This window comes from Musa acuminata, chromosome BXJ2-8, assembly GCF_036884655.1.
Source record: "Musa acuminata AAA Group cultivar baxijiao chromosome BXJ2-8, Cavendish_Baxijiao_AAA, whole genome shotgun sequence".
NCBI classification, from domain to species: domain Eukaryota; kingdom Viridiplantae; phylum Streptophyta; class Magnoliopsida; order Zingiberales; family Musaceae; genus Musa; species Musa acuminata.
In genome coordinates this window covers 44,096,855-44,120,455 of record NC_088345.1, presented here as the reverse complement: position 1 = coordinate 44,120,455, position 23,601 = coordinate 44,096,855, and the positions used below count along the sequence as shown (strand labels likewise).

General features: G+C 41.3%; 4 protein-coding genes across 5 annotated transcripts; 1 reads left to right on the top strand and 3 right to left on the bottom strand.

The window, feature by feature from the left end:
• LOC135620406 (vicilin Jug r 6.0101-like) lies at window positions 1-483 on the bottom strand. Its single transcript, XM_065123329.1, has one exon. It carries the CDS (start codon window positions 481-483, stop codon window positions 1-3), a length of 483 nt encoding a protein of 160 aa, XP_064979401.1.
• A 327-nt stretch (window positions 484-810) lies between these two features.
• On the bottom strand, window positions 811-1,781 carry LOC135620405 (vicilin Jug r 6.0101-like). Its single transcript, XM_065123328.1, has 4 exons — window positions 1,346-1,781; window positions 1,091-1,266; window positions 928-1,008; window positions 811-843 (listed from the first exon to the last, which is right to left on the bottom strand). Exons 1-4 carry the CDS (start codon window positions 1,758-1,760, stop codon window positions 811-813), a joined length of 705 nt encoding a protein of 234 aa, XP_064979400.1. The 5' UTR covers window positions 1,761-1,781.
• Window positions 1,782-3,351: 1,570 nt separating this feature from the next.
• On the bottom strand, window positions 3,352-14,989 carry LOC103995107 (homocysteine S-methyltransferase 2). The gene is made up of 7 exons (XM_009415619.3): window positions 14,720-14,989; window positions 7,221-7,277; window positions 6,930-7,147; window positions 6,724-6,853; window positions 5,270-5,473; window positions 4,327-4,398; window positions 3,352-3,667 (listed from the first exon to the last, which is right to left on the bottom strand). Exons 1-7 carry the CDS (start codon window positions 14,894-14,896, stop codon window positions 3,530-3,532), a joined length of 996 nt encoding a protein of 331 aa, XP_009413894.2. The 5' UTR covers window positions 14,897-14,989; the 3' UTR covers window positions 3,352-3,529.
• A 1,207-nt stretch (window positions 14,990-16,196) lies between these two features.
• Window positions 16,197-23,582, top strand: LOC103995108 (protein tesmin/TSO1-like CXC 2). Of its 2 annotated transcripts, XM_009415621.3 has the most exons (11): window positions 16,198-16,492; window positions 18,874-19,043; window positions 19,126-19,846; window positions 20,733-21,208; window positions 21,287-21,361; window positions 21,680-21,860; window positions 21,952-22,047; window positions 22,131-22,197; window positions 22,593-22,758; window positions 22,848-23,268; window positions 23,338-23,582. In XM_009415621.3, the coding sequence occupies exons 1-10, from the start codon at window positions 16,439-16,441 to the stop codon at window positions 23,257-23,259; spliced, it is 2,418 nt and encodes an 805-aa protein (XP_009413896.2). In that variant the 5' UTR covers window positions 16,198-16,438; the 3' UTR covers window positions 23,260-23,268; window positions 23,338-23,582. The 2 variants fall into 2 exon arrangements, with proteins under 2 accessions (XP_009413895.2, XP_009413896.2); XM_009415620.3 differs by having other exon boundaries at window positions 16,197-16,492; window positions 22,848-23,582.
• Window positions 23,583-23,601: the final 19 nt, after the last annotated feature.

The following is a 23,601-nucleotide window of genomic DNA, read 5'->3' as shown; positions in this document are numbered from 1 at the left end:
TCACAACCCGGCATATTTGAAGATAAGCTGCCGCCACTTCTCTTCTTCTTCCCGCCGGCGCTCCGGACCGGGCATGAACACGCTCTCCGGCTGCGCATTGAGCACCTCTTCCACTTCCTCCGCCGGGACGCCGAAGGCCATCGCCTTCGCCGCCCTGTCGAGTCTGTTCAGCACGTTGTTCCTCCCCGCGAGGTAGTACCTCCGGTTGTTCTCCGACCGTATCCCGAAGCAGAGGACCTGAAGGTTTTCGTTAGCAGCGGCCACGACTGCCGCCGGGTGCCCTGCGGGGATCACGAACACCGACCCACGGGAGACTCGCGATCTCACGGTCCGATAGCGGACGCGCTGCTCTCCTTGGGATCCCGTCTCCTCCTGGGTTGTGCGTCCCTCGGCGGAGCGGTGGGGACAAGCCATCTCGATGTAGCCTCTTCCTTCCACCACCATGGCCAACTTGGTCGACCGGGTGTCGTAGTTTGGAGCCATCATTGATCGCTACACATAACAACCGCAGAGGATGAATGATGGGTACGACTCTTACAGTGTGCATATAACAGTGCAAAAAAAGAGAGGAGTGAGATCACCTCGTTGATGTTAGAAATGGATACGTCCACATTCAGATCCTGGAGCATCTCGCACTCGTTACCTGTGGCCTCGTGTAGTTGACCGTGCTCATTCGAATGAGAAGGGCTGTTCTCCAGCAGATTGTATGGCTCATTTGAGAGTCCAAAAGGCCAACTCTCGGTTTTGGATTCATTCAATGCTCTGATCTGATCCTCGGTTATCTTTATGAATTCCCCCTTCCTCTGGCTCCTAAACACCCTCTCTAGTTTTATCCCACGGAGTCTACAGATCAAACACAGTACGGTTAAAGTCCTAAAGGGGGAAGAGTCGCTGAGAAAATGGAGATGGAAGCAGATCGGAACCGACATTGAAGGCAGCTTCCAGTACTTCGTTGCTAAAACTGGTGTAGAAGGTCTGTGGATTCCTCCCGGCTGCACCATGGTACTCCTACGTCAAAGAAACCATGAGTCCTTCGCATTGCCATTGCGCCGAGGACCTAATCCAAAGGAGTACACTGAATCCAATCTACCTCAATCTGCCCGGGAGTCGAGATGGGGTGGAGGAGCATGGCGACTCGGAGCCTCTCATTACTGGCTTTGTTGATGGCATACACGATCACCCCCGCCGGAACCCTCATGATGTCTCCTCTCTTGATATCGTGTGACTCTCGCCTCTCCTCGTGCAGCAGTGTTATCGTCCCACGCCCTGCACGTGACGGCCATGACATTACGTACGTAGAGACCATTAGGCTTAGATCAAAACTTGCATGCATCGACTGGTATACCTTGCATTACGTAAACCACCTGTTCGGCGTCCCAATGGCAGGGCATGATAAAAGTCTGCGGCTCCGCCTCCAACACCGCCAGGCGGTAGTTGTCGACGCCCAGCAAGTGGTCGGATCTCCGAGCAAACCTCTCCAGCACCTCCAAACGGCCGTGCTCCGTTCTGCTCCACTGCTGGTAGCTCCGCCGGCCGAAGTAGTAAGGGTTGTGCTCTCTTCCAGATTCTTGCTCGCTGGAATCATCTAAGCACCGGTGCACGCATAGCTTCCTCTGCTGCTGCTCCGGAATGCCTCTGCACTCCATGGCGCAACGCTTTTTCTCTGGATCAGATCTGGAGGATGAAGCCAAGAGGCAGCTGGAGGAGAGGAGCAGGAGGAGAAGTGGGAAGAGGAAGGCTTCGACTCTTCTGGTGGCCATTTCGCTTTGGCTTCTGGTCTTTGAGGGGAGATGTGTGATGCAATGTGAATGGCTAAGCGGATATTTATAGAGTTGAGAGAGAGAGAGAGAGAACGAAGCGGGTTCGCCTCAGGACGCTCGGCCGCGTGCAATGTGCATGGCTCGGCGTGGAAGAAAGGGAGCTCACGTGGAGCGTATGATTTGGTCGTCGGCCACCGAGTCGTAGGCCACCTAGTTCTATCGCTGCCAAGGACCCTCGAAACTAAATCGACGCTTCTCGTGGGCTACTCGTTAATGATCAACTTTTACTGCCATAGACCCTTGTAGGGTCCATGCAGTTGGGTTTCTAAACACGAGCAGGAAAGCAAATGGGTGGTTTACGAAAGCTATTTCCGTCTTGTGATCGTCATGTTGAAAGATTGCTCTCAATAGACAGACGATTGCAGCGATGACCAGCAGATGACTACAGAAGTATCGTTACTCCTTAATTTGGGACCGTTAATTTAGAATTAAATATTTTGGATCATAGGAGTTTAATGATATTATCGTTCATTTGAGATTAAATATTTCATGTCAATAGTTCAAACACAACGAAAATACTATCGACGCTAATCCAAAGCTTGTACGAAAAAAGTATAGAGAATTACTTTATGAATTTCAAGTAGCTGCAATAAGTTTCAAAAACGGATTGTCACTCAAAAATGAGGTATAGATAATAAAAAGCCAACTTTGAGTGACTTTGGCTGAAATTGACATTTTGGCCTTGACATGTTAAATGCTGTTTAGACTGCATACAACAGGAATAATTTAATTTTTCTTGCAATCAACAACTGTGGCTCTCATGTGATTTCACTTGGTTTAAGATGAAATTTAAAGGTTCAAACAAAGAAAACGGGATGATTTTTCTATAAAAAAAAACCTTTTTAAAGATTTTTTAATACACTAAATGTTTTTTTTTTTTTTTTTTTTTTTATTTTCGTATTTGACGTCCCATTTTTCTCTAATACACTAAAATGCTTCTCGTCATTGCCATCACCTTCTTAGCGTGGCCATTGTCAACTATCATCTCCACCCCATCGTGACCATTTTTCATCTCACCGTAATTATCTTCACCTTTTGCTTTGGCCCCACCGACTCCTTCTCATACGCGAGGCTCCTCTAGATTTTTCATATATCATTGTTTTGAAGTAAGTGGGTCCGGATGAAAAAAATATATCAAAGGAAAAAATTAAAGCCCAAAAGATCCTTTGGTAGTCATTTAGGAACTCGTACAATCATCCACAAATTAAGAATTCTAATTCAAGCAACTGAAAATAATTCTTGAATTTGATTATAGAAAAAAATCCCCTTTTCCAATTTCCAAACTACACCATTCCCTCCACTTTTACCTTTATATATGAAACTCCAACACAATCCACCTTGCTGAGAATGACATCACTTGTTACCGCCAGATTGACGGGAACGACAGACAAACCTTCTACAAAGAAAATCCTGTCTTCCTCCGGATTCATCTGTTTCAGCTCCCACAAATATTTATGCAATTCATTCAGATTCACCGCAGAAAAATACCTAAAAATCATAACTGTAACAATATAAAACAGCCACAAACCAGTGTTCAACAAAATTCTTCAAAATGCAGATAGAAATCCACGATCAGAAAACTTTTAACATCAATAAAGGATTATAGGCAGAGCTCAGCATTAGACCACTCACTATTGGATAGATAGATCTTACATGCGTTGCCATAGAGTTCTACAAAAGTCTTATGGTTTTGACTCACTAGAAACGAATTACTTCTGAAGAACCTTTGAAATGCCTCTTATAGTATTTGGAGTAGTCCTGCAACAGCCGCCAATGAGGCAGGCTCCAGCTTCACACCATACCCTTACATAAGAGACAAAGTCCTCATCCGTGACACCGGTGGATGTCTGCAATAGATTAAGGATCACAATTAGCAGACTCAATCTTCACCAGCACATGTTCTTTCTTTAACAAAACTGAAAAGAATAAGGACATGGTATTGCCATATGCTACCACTTGAGGTACCTACCAATACTTGGATGCTATTACAGTGACAAACTATAATCACTTGGATAGGCTATTAGTAACATGATATTCATTGAAAGATGAGATTTTGAGAAACTGATCGTTAGGCCATGGAAATTTCCCCGACTGCCACTCCAGTAGTTCAGTGTACAAAACCTTAAGTTTCTGCTAGTCTTCGCTATGCTCTATTAACATTGGAATACATTTCAAATAAAGCATGATTCAGTCCTGACATCTTTCAACTTAAAAACAGAGTATATAAAGAGAAGTAAAAACATTCAAGATATGTCTATGATAGCAAATGAATTTCCGTTGAAAGTATAGATTTCTCTTTACATAGGTAAGAAATGCATAGTCATGATTCACCAAATGATCATAAACTAAAAAAATTATTCCTAGTCCAAGTGATACATAGACACCACAAAAAAAAATTAAAAAGCAACAAAGAAGTTAGCAAAACACTAAATTATATTTCCATCTATAAAATTGCTTCTTATGAGACATCAGAATGCTGGCATCAAGTTTTTAATTGTCATCTTACCACCCATTCCTTCTTTTCAGCATCATATCTCTCTCCACTGTTTGGATATATCAGAATTGGTTTCTTCGTCACCTGCAAATTCGATGATAATTCAACACTATTACAAAGTTAAATGCACATCACACATTGTGCAGAAATTCCATCCAAAAGATATCATGGCCGCAATCAAACACCAAAGAATTGGATGAATGCAACTTTGCTGGGGAAATTGAGGTGATTACAAAATATAGTTGAGAATTTTCTGTCATTGTTTGTGTTTATGGTACAAGAAACAAAGATTTGTCGCCCAACATAATTAGAGCATATTAGCTGGAAAGGGCCAATACTATTTTATGATGCATCCTTTTAAATCTAGAGGCTTCAGGATTGAGGTTGAAAATATAGTTTACACAAGCAGGAACCTCCAAGAATTGAGTTAGCAGATGTGAGGTTATCAGTGACAAGTGGAACATATGTACTCGTTTTGTGCACAATAAATAGAACAGGATAATATGACATGACAGCAACAAGATTAGAATGGTCACCTGCCACTTAGCAAGCTAGGACTATAATAAAGATTAAGAGAGCGATTTCCCCAAAATTATCAATACAGTTCAAAGCAAAGAAAGCAGAATGGAGATTGGTAATTAATAATTGACAGCATCAGCTTCATGGCAATGATAACTTAGTCTACCTAATAATCCTACCAAGAAAGGACAAGTTGCACCTGAGACTTCAATTGAGTCGCTACTGGGACAAATCATCTTGTATACAAAAGTTGTTAAGCCACTAAGATTTGAGGTTCAGGGTGTTCCTAGTTGTTAAGCCACTAGCAGTTTTCATAATTTGGTGCTTGCAATAAGAATATGAAACAAATATAATTTATGAATGACTATTCATAATAAAAAAGTGGAATCCAGATATATACATTTGCTTTCTCTAAGTGGCAAGTATACAGTAGTACCTTCCTAATTGAGAGAATTAATCCCTGGATGAATCTTGGGGGGGTGCAGTTTATTCCAATGGCAACAACCTTCTTGCATGAATCAGCAATAGAGGCACATTCAATCAATGAATCTCCGCTGACCACATTAATGCCGTCTTTTGAATTAAAAGAAAACCAAGCTGGAGTCCTTGTATTATTTTCCTCAAGAAGTTCAGCATATGCCTGTTAAATTACAGATAGGAAGATATGATGGAATTTAAATACATCAACCAAATGCAGCGGTTGATGAAGTTGCCACTAATTGCTCTGCCGTGAAATCATTTCTCTATGAATGACAGGCATATTATTTAAAAACAGCTTGGGGCCACCAGAATTGGACATACTTTCATGGGTTCTATAATGTGGGCATTCAGTCGACAGACACATAAAAGCTTACTGAACTGCACACTGAACTGGCATTTATCCTCCGTTAAAAATTGAGGATTATCAAATTCATATCAGGGCATAATATTACATATTGGACAAGTCTAAAAGCTTCAGATGATATTCCAGGATGAGCTAAAAGCCACACTTATACTTATTCACTTACAACAAAAATAAGGTATTTTCTTTAAGCAAAAGCACCAATCTAGGCAGGAGTGGTCTCTAGATGTCCAAATACTTGCAGACCTCATAGCTTCGGTGGTAAAAGATAGTGCTTCAAATGATAATGTTGTCGAGATTTTACATCAACTTATCAGTTTGAACTAATGGAAATTTCGGCAATTCAAAAAAGATAAAAGTGATTCAAGAAATTTCTAACACCATACTCAACACCGCAGAACATCCTATCCAAATTATTCATGGTGATACTAGCCAAATCGCAGACACTTCTGCACAACACAAACCTTCTTTTCCATCCATCAGAAACAAATGGATCAAATGAAGATGGATGAAGCACTTGAATGGATTGGGAAAAATATAATTCTCCAAAAGGAGTAGAGGGATCATAAGTGGATCAACACCTGATCTGGGAATAGCTCAACTGTGACTCTAAAGTTGCTGGAGTTAGGGTTAGACCTCTAGAGAGGCCTCAGGGCAGAACAGGTCGAAGGGAATAATCATCAAAGGTACAATCTTATTTCAGTGAGAGATTTTGGTGAAGGATTATTGATCGAAGGATTATTGATAGAAGGTTCTCTTGCAGTAAATAAATTCAAATACACCAACCAGCTACCCTGGTGGTTTGTGTACTCGGACTCACCACAGTGCCTTGTGTGCCACTAGTACTTTCGTCATCTGTATGAGCTACTTCCCCCAGGTGGGGTCTATGTGAAAAGTACTTATGTTGGGGTTTTAAGGTACAACAACAATTATACAAACACGTTAAATAAACAAATCAAAGTGCATAGCTAATGCAAAAATAACTCTTCAATGAACTTGCTGAAAGAGATTGCAAGTTTAACAATTGCAATCATATCAAATAGAACCACCTGAGCTTCCAATTTATTAGGAATTGTTTCAAAAGCAATTAAATCAGCACCAGATTCTGCAAGGACTTCAACTCTTCTCCTGTGAAAATTCTTCAACTTTTCCAGGGTCATTTCTTTGCTATATTCCCCACTAGCAATATCAATCACTCATCAGTAAGAAGCAATAAGTGGAAAAAATTTAGTACTGAAGTCCTCAGATGACCAACCTATACTCAGAACCATCTGCTAGATATGCTCCGTAGCTTCCTATAGAAGCTGCCACCAATACAGTGTGCTTCTTAGTTTCATTATGATTTTCAAATCCTTTTGAGCATCCTTTATAAAATATATCACGTGCTTCACATGCAATTTCAGCACTTTTCTGCAATAAGGCTTCACTTTCTTCTGCAGAGAAGCCTCTTGATTCAAAACCCTGAATGGTAGCCTGCTCTAACAGAAGTCAGCATAGATAAGAGTTCACCAAAAGATGAATCATCAGAAAACAAAAGGCAAGTTACCTGATAGGATGAAGTGATTATAATATTTGCACCAGCTTCAAGATAGTCCAGATGGACCTGTCCAATAAGGTAAAAGAAAAAGGTGCTTCAGGGTGCAGATGCAGTGAACTCTAGCTTCTTCAGAAAAAGGAAAAATGATGAAGCAACATGTGGAGGGAGTAATTTCCAAAGGAATTGATTAGTTCCCATATAATGATAGAATGACGACCTACAAGAAATTTTATAATTTTCTCATACACTAAACCAAAAAGATAAGCCTTTATTTCTGGATGTGAGAGGTGGACACAAGCACATCGACTCCCATAATAAACTCATATAATACACATTCTATTTGCTACCACCAAACTGTAGTTGGATTGATCAGGGACGATCTCAGTACTATTCTACCTTGTTCGGTCGAGCAAAGCCTAAGCCCAAGAAACAGTAGCCCTCTCACCTTAATCCAAGTCCTGATAGAACTCCTGATTAGGGCGGCCCTCATCCAAATAAGGACAGCCACCAAGCAAGTGGGATGCGACAGCCATACAAGGAAAGTTGTAGCTGTGCACGCCCTACAAGGAAAGCTCTACAAGGGAAATCCTAGTTGTTGTGCCCCACAAGGATTTTCCTTAGACCTTAAGGATTTAGTGCACCCCTCTCTCTATAAAAACAAGGCGTGTGCCTCCATCTAAAGGAAATCAAGAAAAGCCTTTAACAAAGAACTAGTTAGCCCTAGTTTTGCAGCCTTAGAGCAGTGAGGAGAAGAGAGGGAAGAATTCTGCACTACTGCAGCCAACTTCTTCCAACCACAACCTTTTTCCTCACGTTCCAGTAGCCCAAAGCTTCATTTAGCTACTATGAAAAATCCTCAACGCCTACTGCATGCTGTCCAAACTTCAAGAGGAGGTTCCAGCAACAAAGAGAGGAGGAGATTAAAGATCGGCAACAATTGCAACCTATTGAGAGCACCGACGTGTTGTCCAAAAACAACTTGTGTTTTCACGCGCCCATAAGCTTTCTTTCACGTTTCTATTTCTATTGTTTTAAGTCCTGTAGTTAGGACATTGACTTTATAAACAATAAAGGCTGTTTGCTTTCGATTTCACACTTGGTTTTTTTTTTTTGGTGATAATTCTCTTTTCCACCAAAAGTTTCATATAAAAGGTCATATCGAATCAACAGAATGTCAAACCCGAACCCCCTATAGATCAAGTGGTATCAAAGCAACGTTCTTGTGGATGGTGACCACGAGACACGAATATGAAGTGTTGCGCGAAGAACTACAGGAGTTGAAGTTCACGCCACGATCACCCGGAGGAAGAAACATCGATGAGATGGCGACTGATAACCTAACAACCTTGGCTGACCTTACTGCCCATATGACAGTATTAGCTTAGTAGATGTAGATTGTCATGGACTGGATGCAAGCCCAAAGCAACCTTACAGTGTAGGATGACCGAGCAAAGAGCGTCACAGCAAAGGAGAGAGCATCGTCTCCATCTGAGACATGCAACCGCAAAGAAGATGCTTTTGAGTGAAACTTCGCAGCAAGGACTTGACCCTTTCGGGTCAAGGCTCGCATCGACAGACCCTCCTACAACAGCTCGATCAATGCTGAGGTATTAGACTTATGGATAGATCAACTTGATACTTATTTTGATCTATATGACAACAACAGTGAGGATAGGGTGATACTTGCATGACTCAACTTGACCGGACATATGCTCGCATGGTGGAAAGCCTCTCTTCAAACTAACAACAATGAAGACATATCATCGACATGATTCAAAAGGCTCACACGAGAAGAATTCTACCCTATGAGGTATCTCAAGGAAAGATGAAGGAAGTGGCACTACCTATGCCAAGGAAGAGACCACTCTATGCAAGAATACACCATCGAGTTCTGACAAAAAGCGGTGGTACTCGGAATTTCCCTTGACAACCAATCGACGGTGATGAAATACATTGTTGGCTTCCATGCCCAGATAAATATAGAACTGAGCCTCTTCAAAACTCACGGCATTATAACCGCAAGCATGATGGTAGCAACAACATCATAATAACGAGCATGAAGGTATCGACGATCGAGAAAAAGAATCAAACCCGCACTGAGAAGAATAAAAAGAAGGCAAAAGGGAAACACTCGAAAGCCAAAAAAAACCCCAGGAGTGGTAAAACCACATCTTCCAAAACAAACAATTTGTTTTGCGATAACTGTAAAATTGCAGGTCATACACGGGAGAAGTTCTAAAAGGTTCACCACGAACTCTTCCCGAAGAAATGGAAGAACAATCAAAATCAGCGTATGACGACCACTAGCGTAGGAGATGATAAAACAGAATTAGCATCGATTTCACACCCGGATCTGAGTTTATCCTTGATGGCTAAATCGAAGGTTATAAACTCGAATCCAACCCCCAACCTATAAGTTCGAGAAGAATTATTCATTCTCAAGATCCAAATGAAACAAAAGGTCATCGATGCAATCATAGACACCATAAGCCAAAAGAATCTCATCTCGACAAGCTTAGTGCAAAGACTTGGACTCGAGACCACTCCTCATCCAAAGCTATATCCACTGGGATGGATCCACAAGGACGTTGAGATGATGATAATTCGTTGGTGCATATTCAAATTTGCAATCACCAATAAGTACATTGATGAGGTGACATGCGAGATGGTGCCCTTCGACATATTGACACGGACTTAGCTGGTTTTGCCTAAGTCGTGCGGCACCCTTGCGCGTCCGTCCGCAAAGGTCAGCCTCCCCGAAGCCTCCCATTGTCCCTTAGGACCAACAAAAGAGAGAACGGGTTAAAGAGAACGCCTCAAACGGGATCCACAAGCAAACATGTCCGAAAAACACTTCATAGACAAAGCAAATTACAAACAGACTTTACAAGCTCTGAACAGTGGCACAACAAAGGGTAAAATGGTCCATTACAGACCGAAAAGCTCTCGCACGTGTCTACATGACACAACCTTTATTTACAAGCCTAAAGAGGCCACCAACCCAACTAAAATGGGACTATTAAGCCTTCGGCCGCCCCTTTACATGTTGTACAAGGCATGAACATGCCAATAGACACGGACATATATAAGCATTACTTCAAACACCTTGTTTAGAAGTTTGTCCGTGACAATATGTCAAGTCATCTTCAGGAGTCCATACTTATGGAATCAAGAAGTTATCTTCTATTGTCGGCCTCAACAATACATGTTCTTGAAAGAGGAAAATAAGTTCATCATTAAGAGGGATTGAAGTGGACAGTCAATTAACCTTATGATGGTCGCCCAAGCAACGAGGATAGTGAACATGTGCTTAAAGTTTGTGCTATTAATCATTTGATCGATTATACTAGCAACACAAACATTAGCCCTGGCATCGGCTCACAAAACCATAGAAGACGAAGTTCTACAGCAACTCATCAGCAAGTACCCGAAGCTCCTTGAAGAACGCAACAAGCTTCCCCCACGGCATGTAGTGGAGCACAAAACCAGTTTATCTTCGATGCCCCTTTACCAAATCTTAGCATGTACAAGAGTTCAATCGTGGAAAGCTAAGAAATCCAAAGATAAGTTGCTGAGCTTATCAAGAGCAGCATCATTCAGCCAAGTAGTTCCCCTTGCAACTCACCAGTAGTGATGGTGCCAAAGAAAGATGGAGGTTGGTCCTTGTGCATCAACTATCACGCCTTGAACAAGATCACTGTGGAGAACCGATACCCGTTGCCATGGATCAATAACTTGCTAGACTAACTACAACCTGTCATGGTCTTCTCAGAGCTGGATCTTTAATTAGGATGTCATCAAGTTCGAATCCGAGAAGAAGATACCTAAAAACTCAATGCGGCGCCCGTGCCAACAGTGCCAAATCTGCAGCAACCATTCGAGTTGGAAGCAGACACATCGGGATACGAGATGAGGGCTATTTTGATGCAAGATGGCCGACCCGTGATGTACTACTATTAGATGTTCTAAGGATCTCAAAAGAATTATCACACTTATGGTAAAGAATTGCTTGTGCTACATCAAGCGATTAAATATTGGTGCATATATCTGCTAGGGAAGGAGACGATCATCTACACCGACCATCGACCACTTCAATACCTTCAAACTTAATCCAAATTTTAGCAAGCACGACGCATGAAGTGGATGTCATATATGCAAAAATTCAACATGTTGATCAAGAATAAAAAGAGAGTAGAAAACAAGCTAGCTGATATGTTATCATGACCCTCGATCACAAGTGTTTGCTTGTCTATGCATATGTAGGTCATACCAAGTTTTCATGAGGATTATGCAAACATGTACATGGAAGATCCATAATTCAAAGACATCATGGAGAAAGTCAAAGCAAGAACTAACATATAATTAACACTCCAAGAAGGACTGCTCTACAAAGGTGCTCAACCTTATGTACCGAAGAAAGCTGGTCGCAAGAATTAGATGCGAGAAGCAGACTTGTCGAAAGTCATAGGACACTTCGATGTGAACAAGACTTTGATAAACCTACAACGGCATGTTTACTGGCCCTAGATGCAATAAGACGTGGCTCGGTTCATGCAAGGATGTGTCCTTTATATCACTTTAAAACCAGCAAACCGAAAATTGGATTTGTACACTCTGTTGCCTATTTCATCATGACCTTTCTAGAGAGCATATCTATAGACTTCTTAGGAGGTCTACCTATAATGAGACGGGGACACAACTATCTATTTGTGGTGGTCAATAGGTTCTTAAAGATGTTGGTGATTATGCCTTGCAAGAAGACAATCACTAAAGTAGCCTGATTATTCTTCCAACACATGTGGACACACTTTAGCCTTCCGAGTTCCATTGTGTCTGACTATGACGGGAGTTTCTTGAGCAGCTTTTGGAGTTTACTTTGGAACATGATGGACACCAAATTGAATAAGAGCACAACCTTCCATCCACAAATCGATGGCCAAACCAAAGTAATGAATCGCATCATGGTTTATCTCCTTCGATGATACAACTTTCGACACCCGAATACATGGAACGAATGTCTTCCGTTCCTTCAATTTGCTTTCAATCGGGCAGTGCATAGTTCTAGTAGCAAATCATCATTTAAGGTATGCCTGGGTTATTTACTTTAAAGCCCTGATTTGCAATTCATAATCTATTCGGAATCAGTTACCCTCGACAAAAGTAATGGAACTCAACAAGCCCAGAAATTTTTGGAGAATATCGACAAGGTTCATGAAGAGGTTGAGAAGCAACTTCAACGAAGCCAATATAAATATAAAGAATAACGTGATTGACATCGTGTCAAAGGACGATGCCTTGAAGGAGACCTTGTATGGGTACACCCTAGGAAAGAACAACTCAAAGGAGAAGGAAAGAAACTAAAGCCCATTCGATATAAACTATTCAAAGTCTTGAAGTGGATTGGAGACAATGCATGCCGATTCGAGTTGCCGCCCTACATGGAGATATACTCAGTTGTGAACGTTGAGAACTTGAAGCCATTCAAGCCTTCAATGCTAGACGATGAGCCAAGCAAGACTTTGCCACATGTCGAAGACTTGGTGAGCGACCAAGAGAAGCCCCTTGAAGAGGGCACTGCTGTTAAGAAGTACATTACCACTCGACAAGGCATTAAAGTTGTCTTCCGAATTGGATACAAAGGGCAGAAACCAAGTGTAGCAAGATAGTTATTCGAAAAAATTGCTAAAGCCAAATTTCTTCAACTTCAAAGCAAGATTCAATGGGATGTGAATCGCCCAGTTGAGGAGCAGTGATCAGGGACGATCTCAACACTATTGAGCATTATTCGATCAAGCAAAGCCCAAGAAACAACAATTTTCTCACCTCAATCTAAGTCCTAATAAGACTCGGATTAGGGCAGCCCTCTTCTACGTAGGGGTAACCACCAAGCAATGGGGGTGCAACAGCCCTACAAGAAAAGTAATAGCTATGTGCACCCTACAAGGAAAGCCCTACAAGAGAAATCCTAGTTGCTACGATCCACAAGGAAATTCCTTAAACCTTAAGGACTTGAGGCACCCCTCTCCCTATAAAAACAAGGGGTGTGCCCCCATCTAAAGGGGATCAAGAAAAGCCTTCAGCAAAGAGCCAGTCATCCCTAGTTTTGCATCCTTAGAGCGGCGAGGAGAAGAAAGGGAAGAATTCTGCACCACTACAACCAACTTCTGCAGTAACCAACTTCTTCCAACCGCAGCTTTTGTCCTCACGTTCCAGTAGCTCAAAGCTTCGTTTAACTGCTGTGAGAAGTCCTCAACGCCTACTGCCTGTTGCCCAAACCTCAGGAGGAGGTTTTGACAAAAAAGAGGAGGAGACCGAAGAGCGACAATGACCGCAACCTGCCAAGAGCACCGACGTGCTATCCAAAAACAACCTGCATTTTCAACATCCATAAACTTTCTTTCATGCTTCTATTTCCATTGTTTCAAATCTCATATTATGACTTTAACTTTACAAAAAATAGAGGTTGTTTTCTTTTGATTTTATGCTTGGTTTTTATGCGATAATTCTCTCATTTGCCAAATCTTTCATCCAAAAGGTGATATCAAGTTGACGGATCGTCGAACTCAAACTCTATACAGATCATGGATAAAGAATCTAATGATCTGTTAACATTGTTGGGGCAAGGCAGGTGAAATTGAAATCCTTCATTATCACCATTTGTGGTATATTTCATGATGTACTCATAAAATCAGAAGCTAACATTTCAGGATCAAATTAGCTAGACTAAAAGTCTTATTAAATTTAAATTAAACTCAATGTTTCTCTTCAGATAACTAAATTTGATGTGCCTTTGACCACTAACTTGTTTTGTATCTTTGATCACTACATCACAATTACTTGATGTTTACAATATGGCCACAGTCAACAGATAAAGAGCTTCATTATGCTACGTTGTTTGGCAACCCCAAGGACCAACTAAGCTCGTGGCTGAGTGTTCATACCTAACATAAACCAATTATAAATTCCTATTATCTCAGGTTGAGGCTTCTCAAATCCACTTGTTTTACGGATGTATGTGAATTAAGAATCCTGTAAACTCATCACGTTACTCAAACATTAGTACCCATTTACTATTAATAATCGTATGCAAGTAATTTTACATATCATCATCTAAAGAACCATTTTTGTTTTACTTCACTCGACAAGGATTTTTATTCTCCAATTAAACTTCATTCAAACTTTTCCTTGGCTATCACAACACTGGAATAGATGAAGTTTTTGATGATCACAACCTAGTCACTAGTTTAACTGCATGACATAATTATTCATCAATGAAAACAATCAAAAACCTGTTTTTTGGCTTTTTTCTTTCCTTCTAATATCTTCACAACACACGGCTAGCATAGTATCTAATTTAACCTAGAGAGTTATCCACTTGATTGATTCAACTGCATAAGGAAGCTCTCATTTTAGCTGTGGAATGAAAACAAGAGAAACCGATACCCAGAAAGGTTAGTACACTACATTACTCGAAGCAATGGGAGGGAAGAAGGAAGGCCAATGGTAACCTTGCGGATGAGGTGGGGGGAGCTAATGAGGCATTTGGCGCTCCAGAGAGGGTCATTGAGATCCGCGCCGTTGGCCTCGAGCTCCGTCGCGAGCCCGCCGTCGATCACCGCGCAGCCTCCGTGCTCGCGGAGGAAGTCCCTCATCAGCGCCTCCGGGTCGCCGCCCCCAAACCCCATCGCATCTCTATAACACAGAAAGGGTGAGACGGAGGCAGAAGAGGGGAGTGGGGAAGGAGAGGAGAGGAGTGAGGGACGCCGCCATCGCCTTCCCCATTTGTTCCAATCTTAATAGGGAAACAGCAATATTTTTCGTACAACTTTTAACGTACCTATTCTGTTACCCCGTTCCCAGTTGGACTGCCATCAAACCCCACAGTGACTCTCCAATGAAATCCCAAACGAGTACCCTGACTCCTACCTGTCTTACTATTGGAGATTCTGTGGGGCCCAACTACACGACGCAGTTTAAAGTTGTCGTTAATCCAAATCAAATCATGAGGCAGGTAGCATATAGGTAAGTGACAAATGATCCACTTGGAGCGGTGATGTGGAGAAGCGCGCGGTGAACAGCGATCCGATATCTGTCATGTGAGTCACACGTGATAAGAGGAGATTTTTAGTTTAAAACATTAATTAGTGCAAATTACATTTTAAATATTATAAAATATCGGTGAACTTTCTGCATCTGTGATCACTTTGATGATGAATTAATCATGCTAGTTTAGTCCTTTGTTGGACCTATTATCAACGGGTTCCAGTTGTCGTTTGCAGGGTTGATCTAATTGACTGTTTTGTGTTCGTCACTAAGCATCCAATCCCTAAGTGCACAGACTTTACCTTTTCTTTTTCCTTGTAAAAGGAGGCTGCCAACCGCATGCTCCAAGATTCGTGTCCGTATATCACTGACAAGTACCGTAACCACCGCTTAGTCTATCAAATCACACCTTCCTTGAAGTCCCCGCTAAGACGCCTCTGCGTTAACAACGAACTCCATCGCCAGGGTCCCACAAGATACCTCCGTATCGGTCGCCGGGTCCGTTTTCAGGGAACAGTTTCACGTCACTATGGAAAACGGCGTCCGCGCCCGACGAAGAGCGTAACGGAAACCCCCGCCATTCTCTCTCCGGCCCCATTGTATGCTCACCGCGGAACACCGGATTCGGCTAAGCACATCCCATGCTCTGAATATTAACATGTAATGAGATTAAAGAAAGACCGAGGTGAAGTTACCGTCGGTTTCTCGAAGCGGGTGTCGGTAAACCCCGAAGCCCAAGGGAGAGCGCCAAAAACAAAGGTGGCGGTCTCGACCGACTCTGTCTCACTATTAACTCCGCGAGTCGCCGTCCTTTTCTTATCTCGCTCGCGACGTGGAGGCCATTGGCCATATCCTTTTCACCCCAAAAGTCTACGAGGAGGAGGTAGATGGCGACATAGGGCGGGTGGTGGTGGTGGTGATGGTGGGGACGGCCGATTTGGTAGAGAGAGAGAGAGAGAGAGAGAGAGGGAGAGTGGAAGAGGAGGATACATTTAGATTGGATCGAGGAGGAGGAGGAGACGGAGGAGGAGGGCCCAAAAGAAGAGAAAAATGGGGTTCCCGCCCATTGGCACTTCTTGAAATCTTAGAGCGCACTGATAGGAGAGAAAGCCGAGTAAGGCGGGGTAGACGAAGAAAGGGAGATGTTGGGGTGAGCTACCAGAGCTGAGGCGCGTCGCGACGAGATGGACACGCCCGAGCGGGCTAAGATCGCGGGGACGCCGCTCTCCAAGTTCGAGGTGATTCGTGTCTGACGCGACTTTGATCGATCCATGTTGTTCTGTTTCTTGGGATCTCTTTGCTTGGAACGCATAAGGGTTGTTTTGCTTGTGTTCTGAGGGAGGATTGGGTTGGAATGCCTTTGATGCAAGAATGGAGGTTTTCTCGGTTACGTTCGCGTTCTGATTTCGATTCTTGGTTCTCGACGGGAAAAAGTCGTCTGTTTGGTTTCTCTTTCTGCTCTTCCTTTAATTTTACGGCACGGGCCGCACGGTTGCTTGTTGATTTCTTCGTTGCCTTGTTCTTTCTTGTAAGAAAAGCGTTAAAAATGGTCAATTTGGCTACAATTTGCTTGGGATCTTTGATTTCGTGGTGATATTTTGACTGAAATGCGATTCTGGTGTTTTCCACTGTTTTCTCGTGATCCAGAAGGAGGATCGTGTCGAGTGTCTTTGATACGAGATGGGGTTTAGTGGTTCTTGACTGCATTTTTGCCAAATGCGCTTTCACTCAGTGGGTTTCCACTGTTTTCACATCCTTTCTTGAAAAATGCGCTTAATTTTTCCAAAATTTGCTTGGGATCTTGGCTTGTAACTGGCATAATACCGCCCTTATGTCAGTCTTAGTAGCTTCTTGTGATCCGAAGCGGGATTGAGTTGAGTGTCTCTGATGCAAGAATGGATCTTCGTTAATTTTGCGGTTTGGTCCGCCTGCGAATCTTGGTTTCTTGACGGAAAAGAGTGTGGGCTTTCGGTCATGGTTGTCCTTTTTCTCTAATGTTGACGCCGGACAGAGTTCGGGTTGCTCGATGATCTGCGTCTTCCGTTGGATATAATCCAAGTAAAAGAAGGTGTTTGACATGGTAGTTTCTTGCTACAGTTTGCTTGGGTTCTCGGGTTCATGTGGTGACATTTTGACTGAATTGCCACTTGGTGGTTATCTCTAATTTTTTTCTTGTATTTTTGAAGGAAGATTCATTTTGAGTGGCTTTGATGCAAGTGGAGGTTTGGCTTTAGTTATGTTTTCCTTGTGTTCTGCCTTGGATTCTTGAGTTCTTCACAGAAAATGCTGGTTTATATCAACTTTTGTGTTCTTCCTCTGATTTGAACGAAAATGACCGGTCAATGTTCTGAGTGTATTTTGGATGCTTTATAAGTTTAGTCTTTTGATTAAGGTGATTTGTTTGAAAAAATGCGTTTCAAGTGGTTTTTTGTTAAAGATGGTATCTCTGTATGCACAGTGACATTTTTTACTGACTGTTGCTTGGATGTCATCATAACGTTGAGTGTTTCTGATAATGCTGGTTTTAATTGATCCGCATGTAGTTTGGACACATTACGAGTGTAAGGTTTTCTTAATTGTTTTTGATAAAAAAAATTTCTTAAATTTGTTATATGTTTTTATTATCACAATTTGATTGGGATCTCTCTTCTTGGTGACATTTTTACTAAATCTGATTTTATTACAGTAATATCTGTGTTCATAGTTTTCAAAAAATTGATTTATTTTGGGTGCGTGCCATAGAAGGAATATATTGATTCTTTCTATTTCTCACCACTAAATTTATTTTGTTCGGTGTTCTGGTTTTTGCTGTCTTCGTATGGTCAATTTTCCATCTAAAGATTAATCTCTGATTGAAGTGACAAGATTTACATGTTTTTGTGATCATGCTGATTTGCTGTCTTCATTGTGCATTTATCACACTTTAAAAGAATTTTGAGGATTCCACCATGTAATCCAAGAATTACTTCCAATATCTTACTAGATTTCTGCAAAATCCTAAGTTTTGCGATGCCATTCACCTTTCAAAAGCAAATTTCTGACTTATTGTTCCACCTAAGATTTAATATTTTATCCTTGGTAGCCTCTGACTGGTAGAACAACCTGTGTAACTTGTTGCTAGCTCAGATGCTGTATGACATCAGTGTGCTTGTAGGTCAATGACACGGAATATACTACTGTCATGTATGTAACATGTCGATGCCGAAACATTTGCACATTTGATATATAGATAGGTGAATTTGTTTTCTCTATAGACGCGGCTGTGCCAGCTTGTTGCTTGCATGGTGCCCAATATGTTTCATTGCATGACCAGCAATTTGCTCAGATTAGTAGTAAGGTATGATGATTGAAGTTCATTTATACTGGTTGGTCTTGTTACCAATATTATTATTTCTTTTTCTTGGTAAGGTATACATCTTGTAATTTGATTGGTAAGTACCATCGACATTCTCATGCTGCATTTATGACATGTTGTTGGTTTTGCACATTATTTACTCAGTGTGTCTTGTAATTTGTTTAGCAAGTATCATCAATATTCTCATGCTGCATTTTCAATGATCTATGACATGTTGTGGGTTTGACACATTATTTTGCTTAGTGATTTCATTTTGTATTGCAGGATTCACCAATCTATAACTTCATCAATAATTTGTCTCCTATCCAGCCTGTCAAGTCGATAGATTCAGTACCTATTGCACATACACATCAACCATTGAACTTTGCTTCTCTTTCTTCCATATTTAGTTCACCACATGACAATCCTCCAAGGGAAACTAGGTTTTTGACAAGGTGATAAACATTTTTCTTATATTTTAAGGTTATTATTTCAATTTGATTCCCATTTCGTGATGATTTTTTTCCCTGTTCTCAGGCATCCTTTCACAGACTATTTCAAACAAGAAAATTTTTCAGACAATGTTGGTGAAAGTAGCCTATGCCCAGAGGTTTCTGATGCTGGTAGGCCATCCGGATTCACTTCCAGTTCACAGGAAAATTGCACTATGACATGTTCACTTAATGAGGCTACTGTTGATCCTCCTGATGAATGCCCAGCCCTCCCTAGTACCTTTCCTCAGTCTACACAATATTATTCAGGTAGTCCTGACCATAATGTGGAACCATGCCTTGGTATTAAAATGGATCTTAAGCTCGATGTAGGACATACACCAGTGGAGTTTCACTTTGTTCAAAATGGGGTAGAAAGGCGAAAAGTTTTGTTTGCTATGGAGGATGGGGTTCAAGAAAATCTTCCACTTGAGCTGAACAAAGACAAAGGAGTTGGGTGTGTCTGGGAAAGTTTAATCCCTGATGATGGTCAAAGTCTGTTGATATTTGATTCATCCACAGAATCAGAGGCCCACAAAGGAGTGAGTGAGAAAGCTGTGGACAATGATGGGCATTCCATTGTTTCTCTGTTGTCAAACTGCACAGAGAATGCTGATCATCTACAGAAAACAAAACCTGATATCTCTCATGGCCCTTGTGTCCATAATGTCAACCAAGATCCTTCTCAGAACTGTAGCAAAGTTTTTGAGAAGGAAGATGAAACAGATCATGCTACAAAAATGTTGTCAGATATGTGCCATGATCAGGTAATATTGAGTTATCCAATTCAGAAAATGAGTGATGTACTTGTTACTGCATCCCATTGGCAACATGGTAGTTCTTTATCATTGTTATTTGTTTGATTTCCTCTTGCTTCTTTGTATCTCAGTTTATCTTCACATCCCTTTTCTTGTTGTTGTTTATGCATTCTTCCTACATGGACCGTGGACTGAAGTTTACATGCTTTTGTGGATCTTATGTTGTCATGGGCTATAAACCTTTAAGACACTTTTTTTACCCTTTTATTGTTAGAGGAGTAACCTGTTGAATGGTTAAGCACCAAGTAGTTTCTTTTTCCTTCTCATGGGGGTTCTGACTGATTGCAAGAGCCTAAAGCACTTTAGGTATATTTGAACTCTACTAAAATTGTGTGATTTTCTTAAGTTAATATATGTATCATGTTGTCATCTAATATGTCTGCAGAAGACTTTTAAGATGCATTGCACCTGTTAGTTTGTTTGGAGTTTTGAATCATCATTTCATGTCAATGAAAAATAAAAGAACTTACAATTGAAATTTCTGTATTTAGTTGACCTGCTCACTATTGTCGTTGAGGGGATTTAGAGTGGATTTCTTCATGTTTTTTCAAAGGGTAATGGGTCATTCTATTAAATACTACACACACATGTCACTCTCCTACAGCAAAGGCAGGGGAGATGGTCTCTGGATGCTGGTAGGCGTTAGTTAAACTAAAGGAGTTTAGATTATAGCCAAGCTTGGGTATCATAGTCTGCTGAAGACCTGCCCATCCCCACACCACACTGTATGAAGCTGATCATTGTGCCTTCATTATGGAACTTGGTTATCTTGAGTGCATCGAGTATGTTTTCGTCAATATGCAGGTGCAGTAACTGTTGCCATTTCTCTTGTTAGGTCGACAGCCACCAACAACGTGGCATGCGCAGACGTTGTTTGGTTTTTGAAGTGGCTAGTGTTTCTAAAAGGAATATGTATAGTGACTCCAAGCTCAACCCATTGACTTCTTTGTCATTCAAAGGCAAGAGCGTTTGTGACACCAAGAATTTGAAACCTGAGATTAGAGAATCACTGTATGCTTTGCCTGGTATTGGATTACATTTGAATGCCCTTGCAACAACATCAAAGGATAGAATGGTTAATATGGAGACTCTGGCTTCTGAGAAACAAATAATCAGCATTCCTTGCTCTGTTGGTTCCTTGACATCAACAACAGCTGGGAGGAACAGTCTGAGGAAGTCCTCAGCTGTCGAGAAGGATCTCTGTCCCAGTGGGAGTGAAGTTGACCTTCAGATTGTTTCCGATGATGCTCCAAAGGATGCCACACCTAATATCTGTGAGGAATTAAGTCAAGGCAGTCCAAAGAAGAAAAGGTATGCTGCTGTATGTGATCCTGGCTATCGCTCTTTTATTTTTTCACTTTATCAATAACAATGGAACCTCATTTCTAGACGCAAGTCAGGAAATGGAGGCGAAAGTGACGGATGCAAGCGTTGCAACTGTAAGAAGTCGAAATGCTTGAAACTGTGAGGCTCTTTTATTTCATCTGAATTTGTTATAGATATGAAATTATTAAGAGCTTCAGTTAAGATTTGTTCTTTTATATTTTTCATCTTGCTTTCATATACTGTACAAGTATTTCCAAATTATTTGTTACTTTTATAAGAAAGATAAAATATCTGATATGCCTTCTATTCCAAGCACAAAATTAAGACTATCTATTGTAGTTTTATGTTTTCCATTTTCCAATTGAATCTGTTATTTTTTCTTGTCACTTACAAAGCATATGCAGTCTGAGTAATACTAAGTTCTAGCATTGAATTGAATGTTGGCATCTTATGTAGCTATTGCGAGTGTTTTGCTGCTGGAGTTTACTGTTCTGAGCCCTGTTCTTGTCAAGGATGTTTTAACAAACCCATCCACGAGGAAACAGTCCTAGCTACTCGCAGGCAGATAGAATCTCGTAATCCACTTGCGTTTGCCCCAAAAGTAATTCGAACATCTGAATCTGGTCTGGAAATGGGGGTAACAATCCAATCTGATACTTTTCTTTTGTTTTTCTTTTTCATGTCTCCCACTATTGGTTTACATAAGATCATCCCTTTAACACCTCTAGGATGATGACAAAAAGACTCCTGCTTCGGCACGTCATAAAAGAGGGTGCAATTGCAAAAAATCAAATTGCCTGAAGAAATACTGTGAATGCTATCAGGTTTTGTGGCTCGAGCAACCAGTTGCTTCTACAATAGTATGTTGTCTGATTTGGACATACTTGTGGTTTTTTTTCTCTTTTAGGGTGGTGTTGGATGCTCCATCGGCTGCAGATGTGAAGGATGCAAAAATTTATTTGGAAGAAAAGATGGTGAGTATTGGTATTTGCCTTTTTTCTAAATGAACAACATAGCAGTTACATAGAGGAAAGACCACTCGTTTGCTTCTTTGATAAATAGGTGAAATTTCTAATTATTTTGAATATCATGGCCTACAAACATAGAAAGGAAACAGGGTATCCTATCCTGCTCACGTTTGGTTCCACATCAGAGAGCCAAGGTTGTTTAGGAGAAAACTTTTATGATTTTGTTGTATATTTTGTTATAGTTATCTTCCTTCGCCAGTTCCTATATATATATATATATATATGATGATATAACAGTGCATTTGATATTCTGTGAATAGATTTAAATCGAAATTTGAAGTATTCTCAAGCGCAATTCATTGTTTTGTTTGGTTTGTTCTGGCCTGAAAGTTCTTTGACAGGTTTTCTGCCACGATTTGAAGAACTTGAACAAGCGGAGAAAGAAGCCAATGCTTGTGAGAAGGAAAATGAAAGTCTGGGTGATGATCAACAGAACACCAGCATCCAGATCGACGAACATCATTCTTCAGGACACATTTTACCCATTACACCTTACCAGAGCTGCAGGTGAAACATTCTGTCCTTGTTCTGATAGCTTACACTTCAATCTTGTTCTCCACACAAATAGCTAGCGAAAATTTATTTTCCTTTTTCAGGTTATCAGTCGAACTGCCATTTTCTTCAATTGCAAGCAGCACAACAAGTACTAAGCTCTCCATCGGACGTTCTCCTGCATTATATGGCTCTCACATGCTTCGGAAGTGCGAAATGGTTCTCCCTTCACCTAAGTTGGAAAATAATGTGAGCACAGTGGTGGAGGATGACACTCCAGCTATTCTAAGACCCACTGTATCACCCACCACGACGGGCATTAGGATTGCTTCCCCTAACCAGAAGAGGGTTTCACCGCCACACGGTGGAGTTGGGTTGTCGCCGCCAAGCCGTAAAGGTTGCAGGAAACTGATACTGAGATCCATCCCCTCCTTCCCACCACTCGGTAGCGATGTATCAACTGAACATCCAGTGAACTATTCCAACAGCTCTTTCGGTTCATCTACCGTCATTTGATGTGTGGAGGTATTATATCGAACGCATTATTTACTCACTGTTTTCTACTTCGTATCTAAAGCATCCGTGAATCTACAGTCATTGTGACTCTGAAGGGCTGACTGCCTGCCATGATATCTGCCTATGCATGAGATCGATGCGGTCAATAAACACCTTGGCAAACTCCAGCAGTCTGTCTCGGAAAAGATACGGTGTAAAGTTAAAATGTTTTATTGCTTGTACTGTTAATGCCGGATAGTTTCGTCCCTCATGTATAATTCTGTAACAGGATGATGCTCTTCGACATTTTCTGTATCTCAATCACATATCTTTCTACTTCTGTATCACTGTGGCTATGTGATC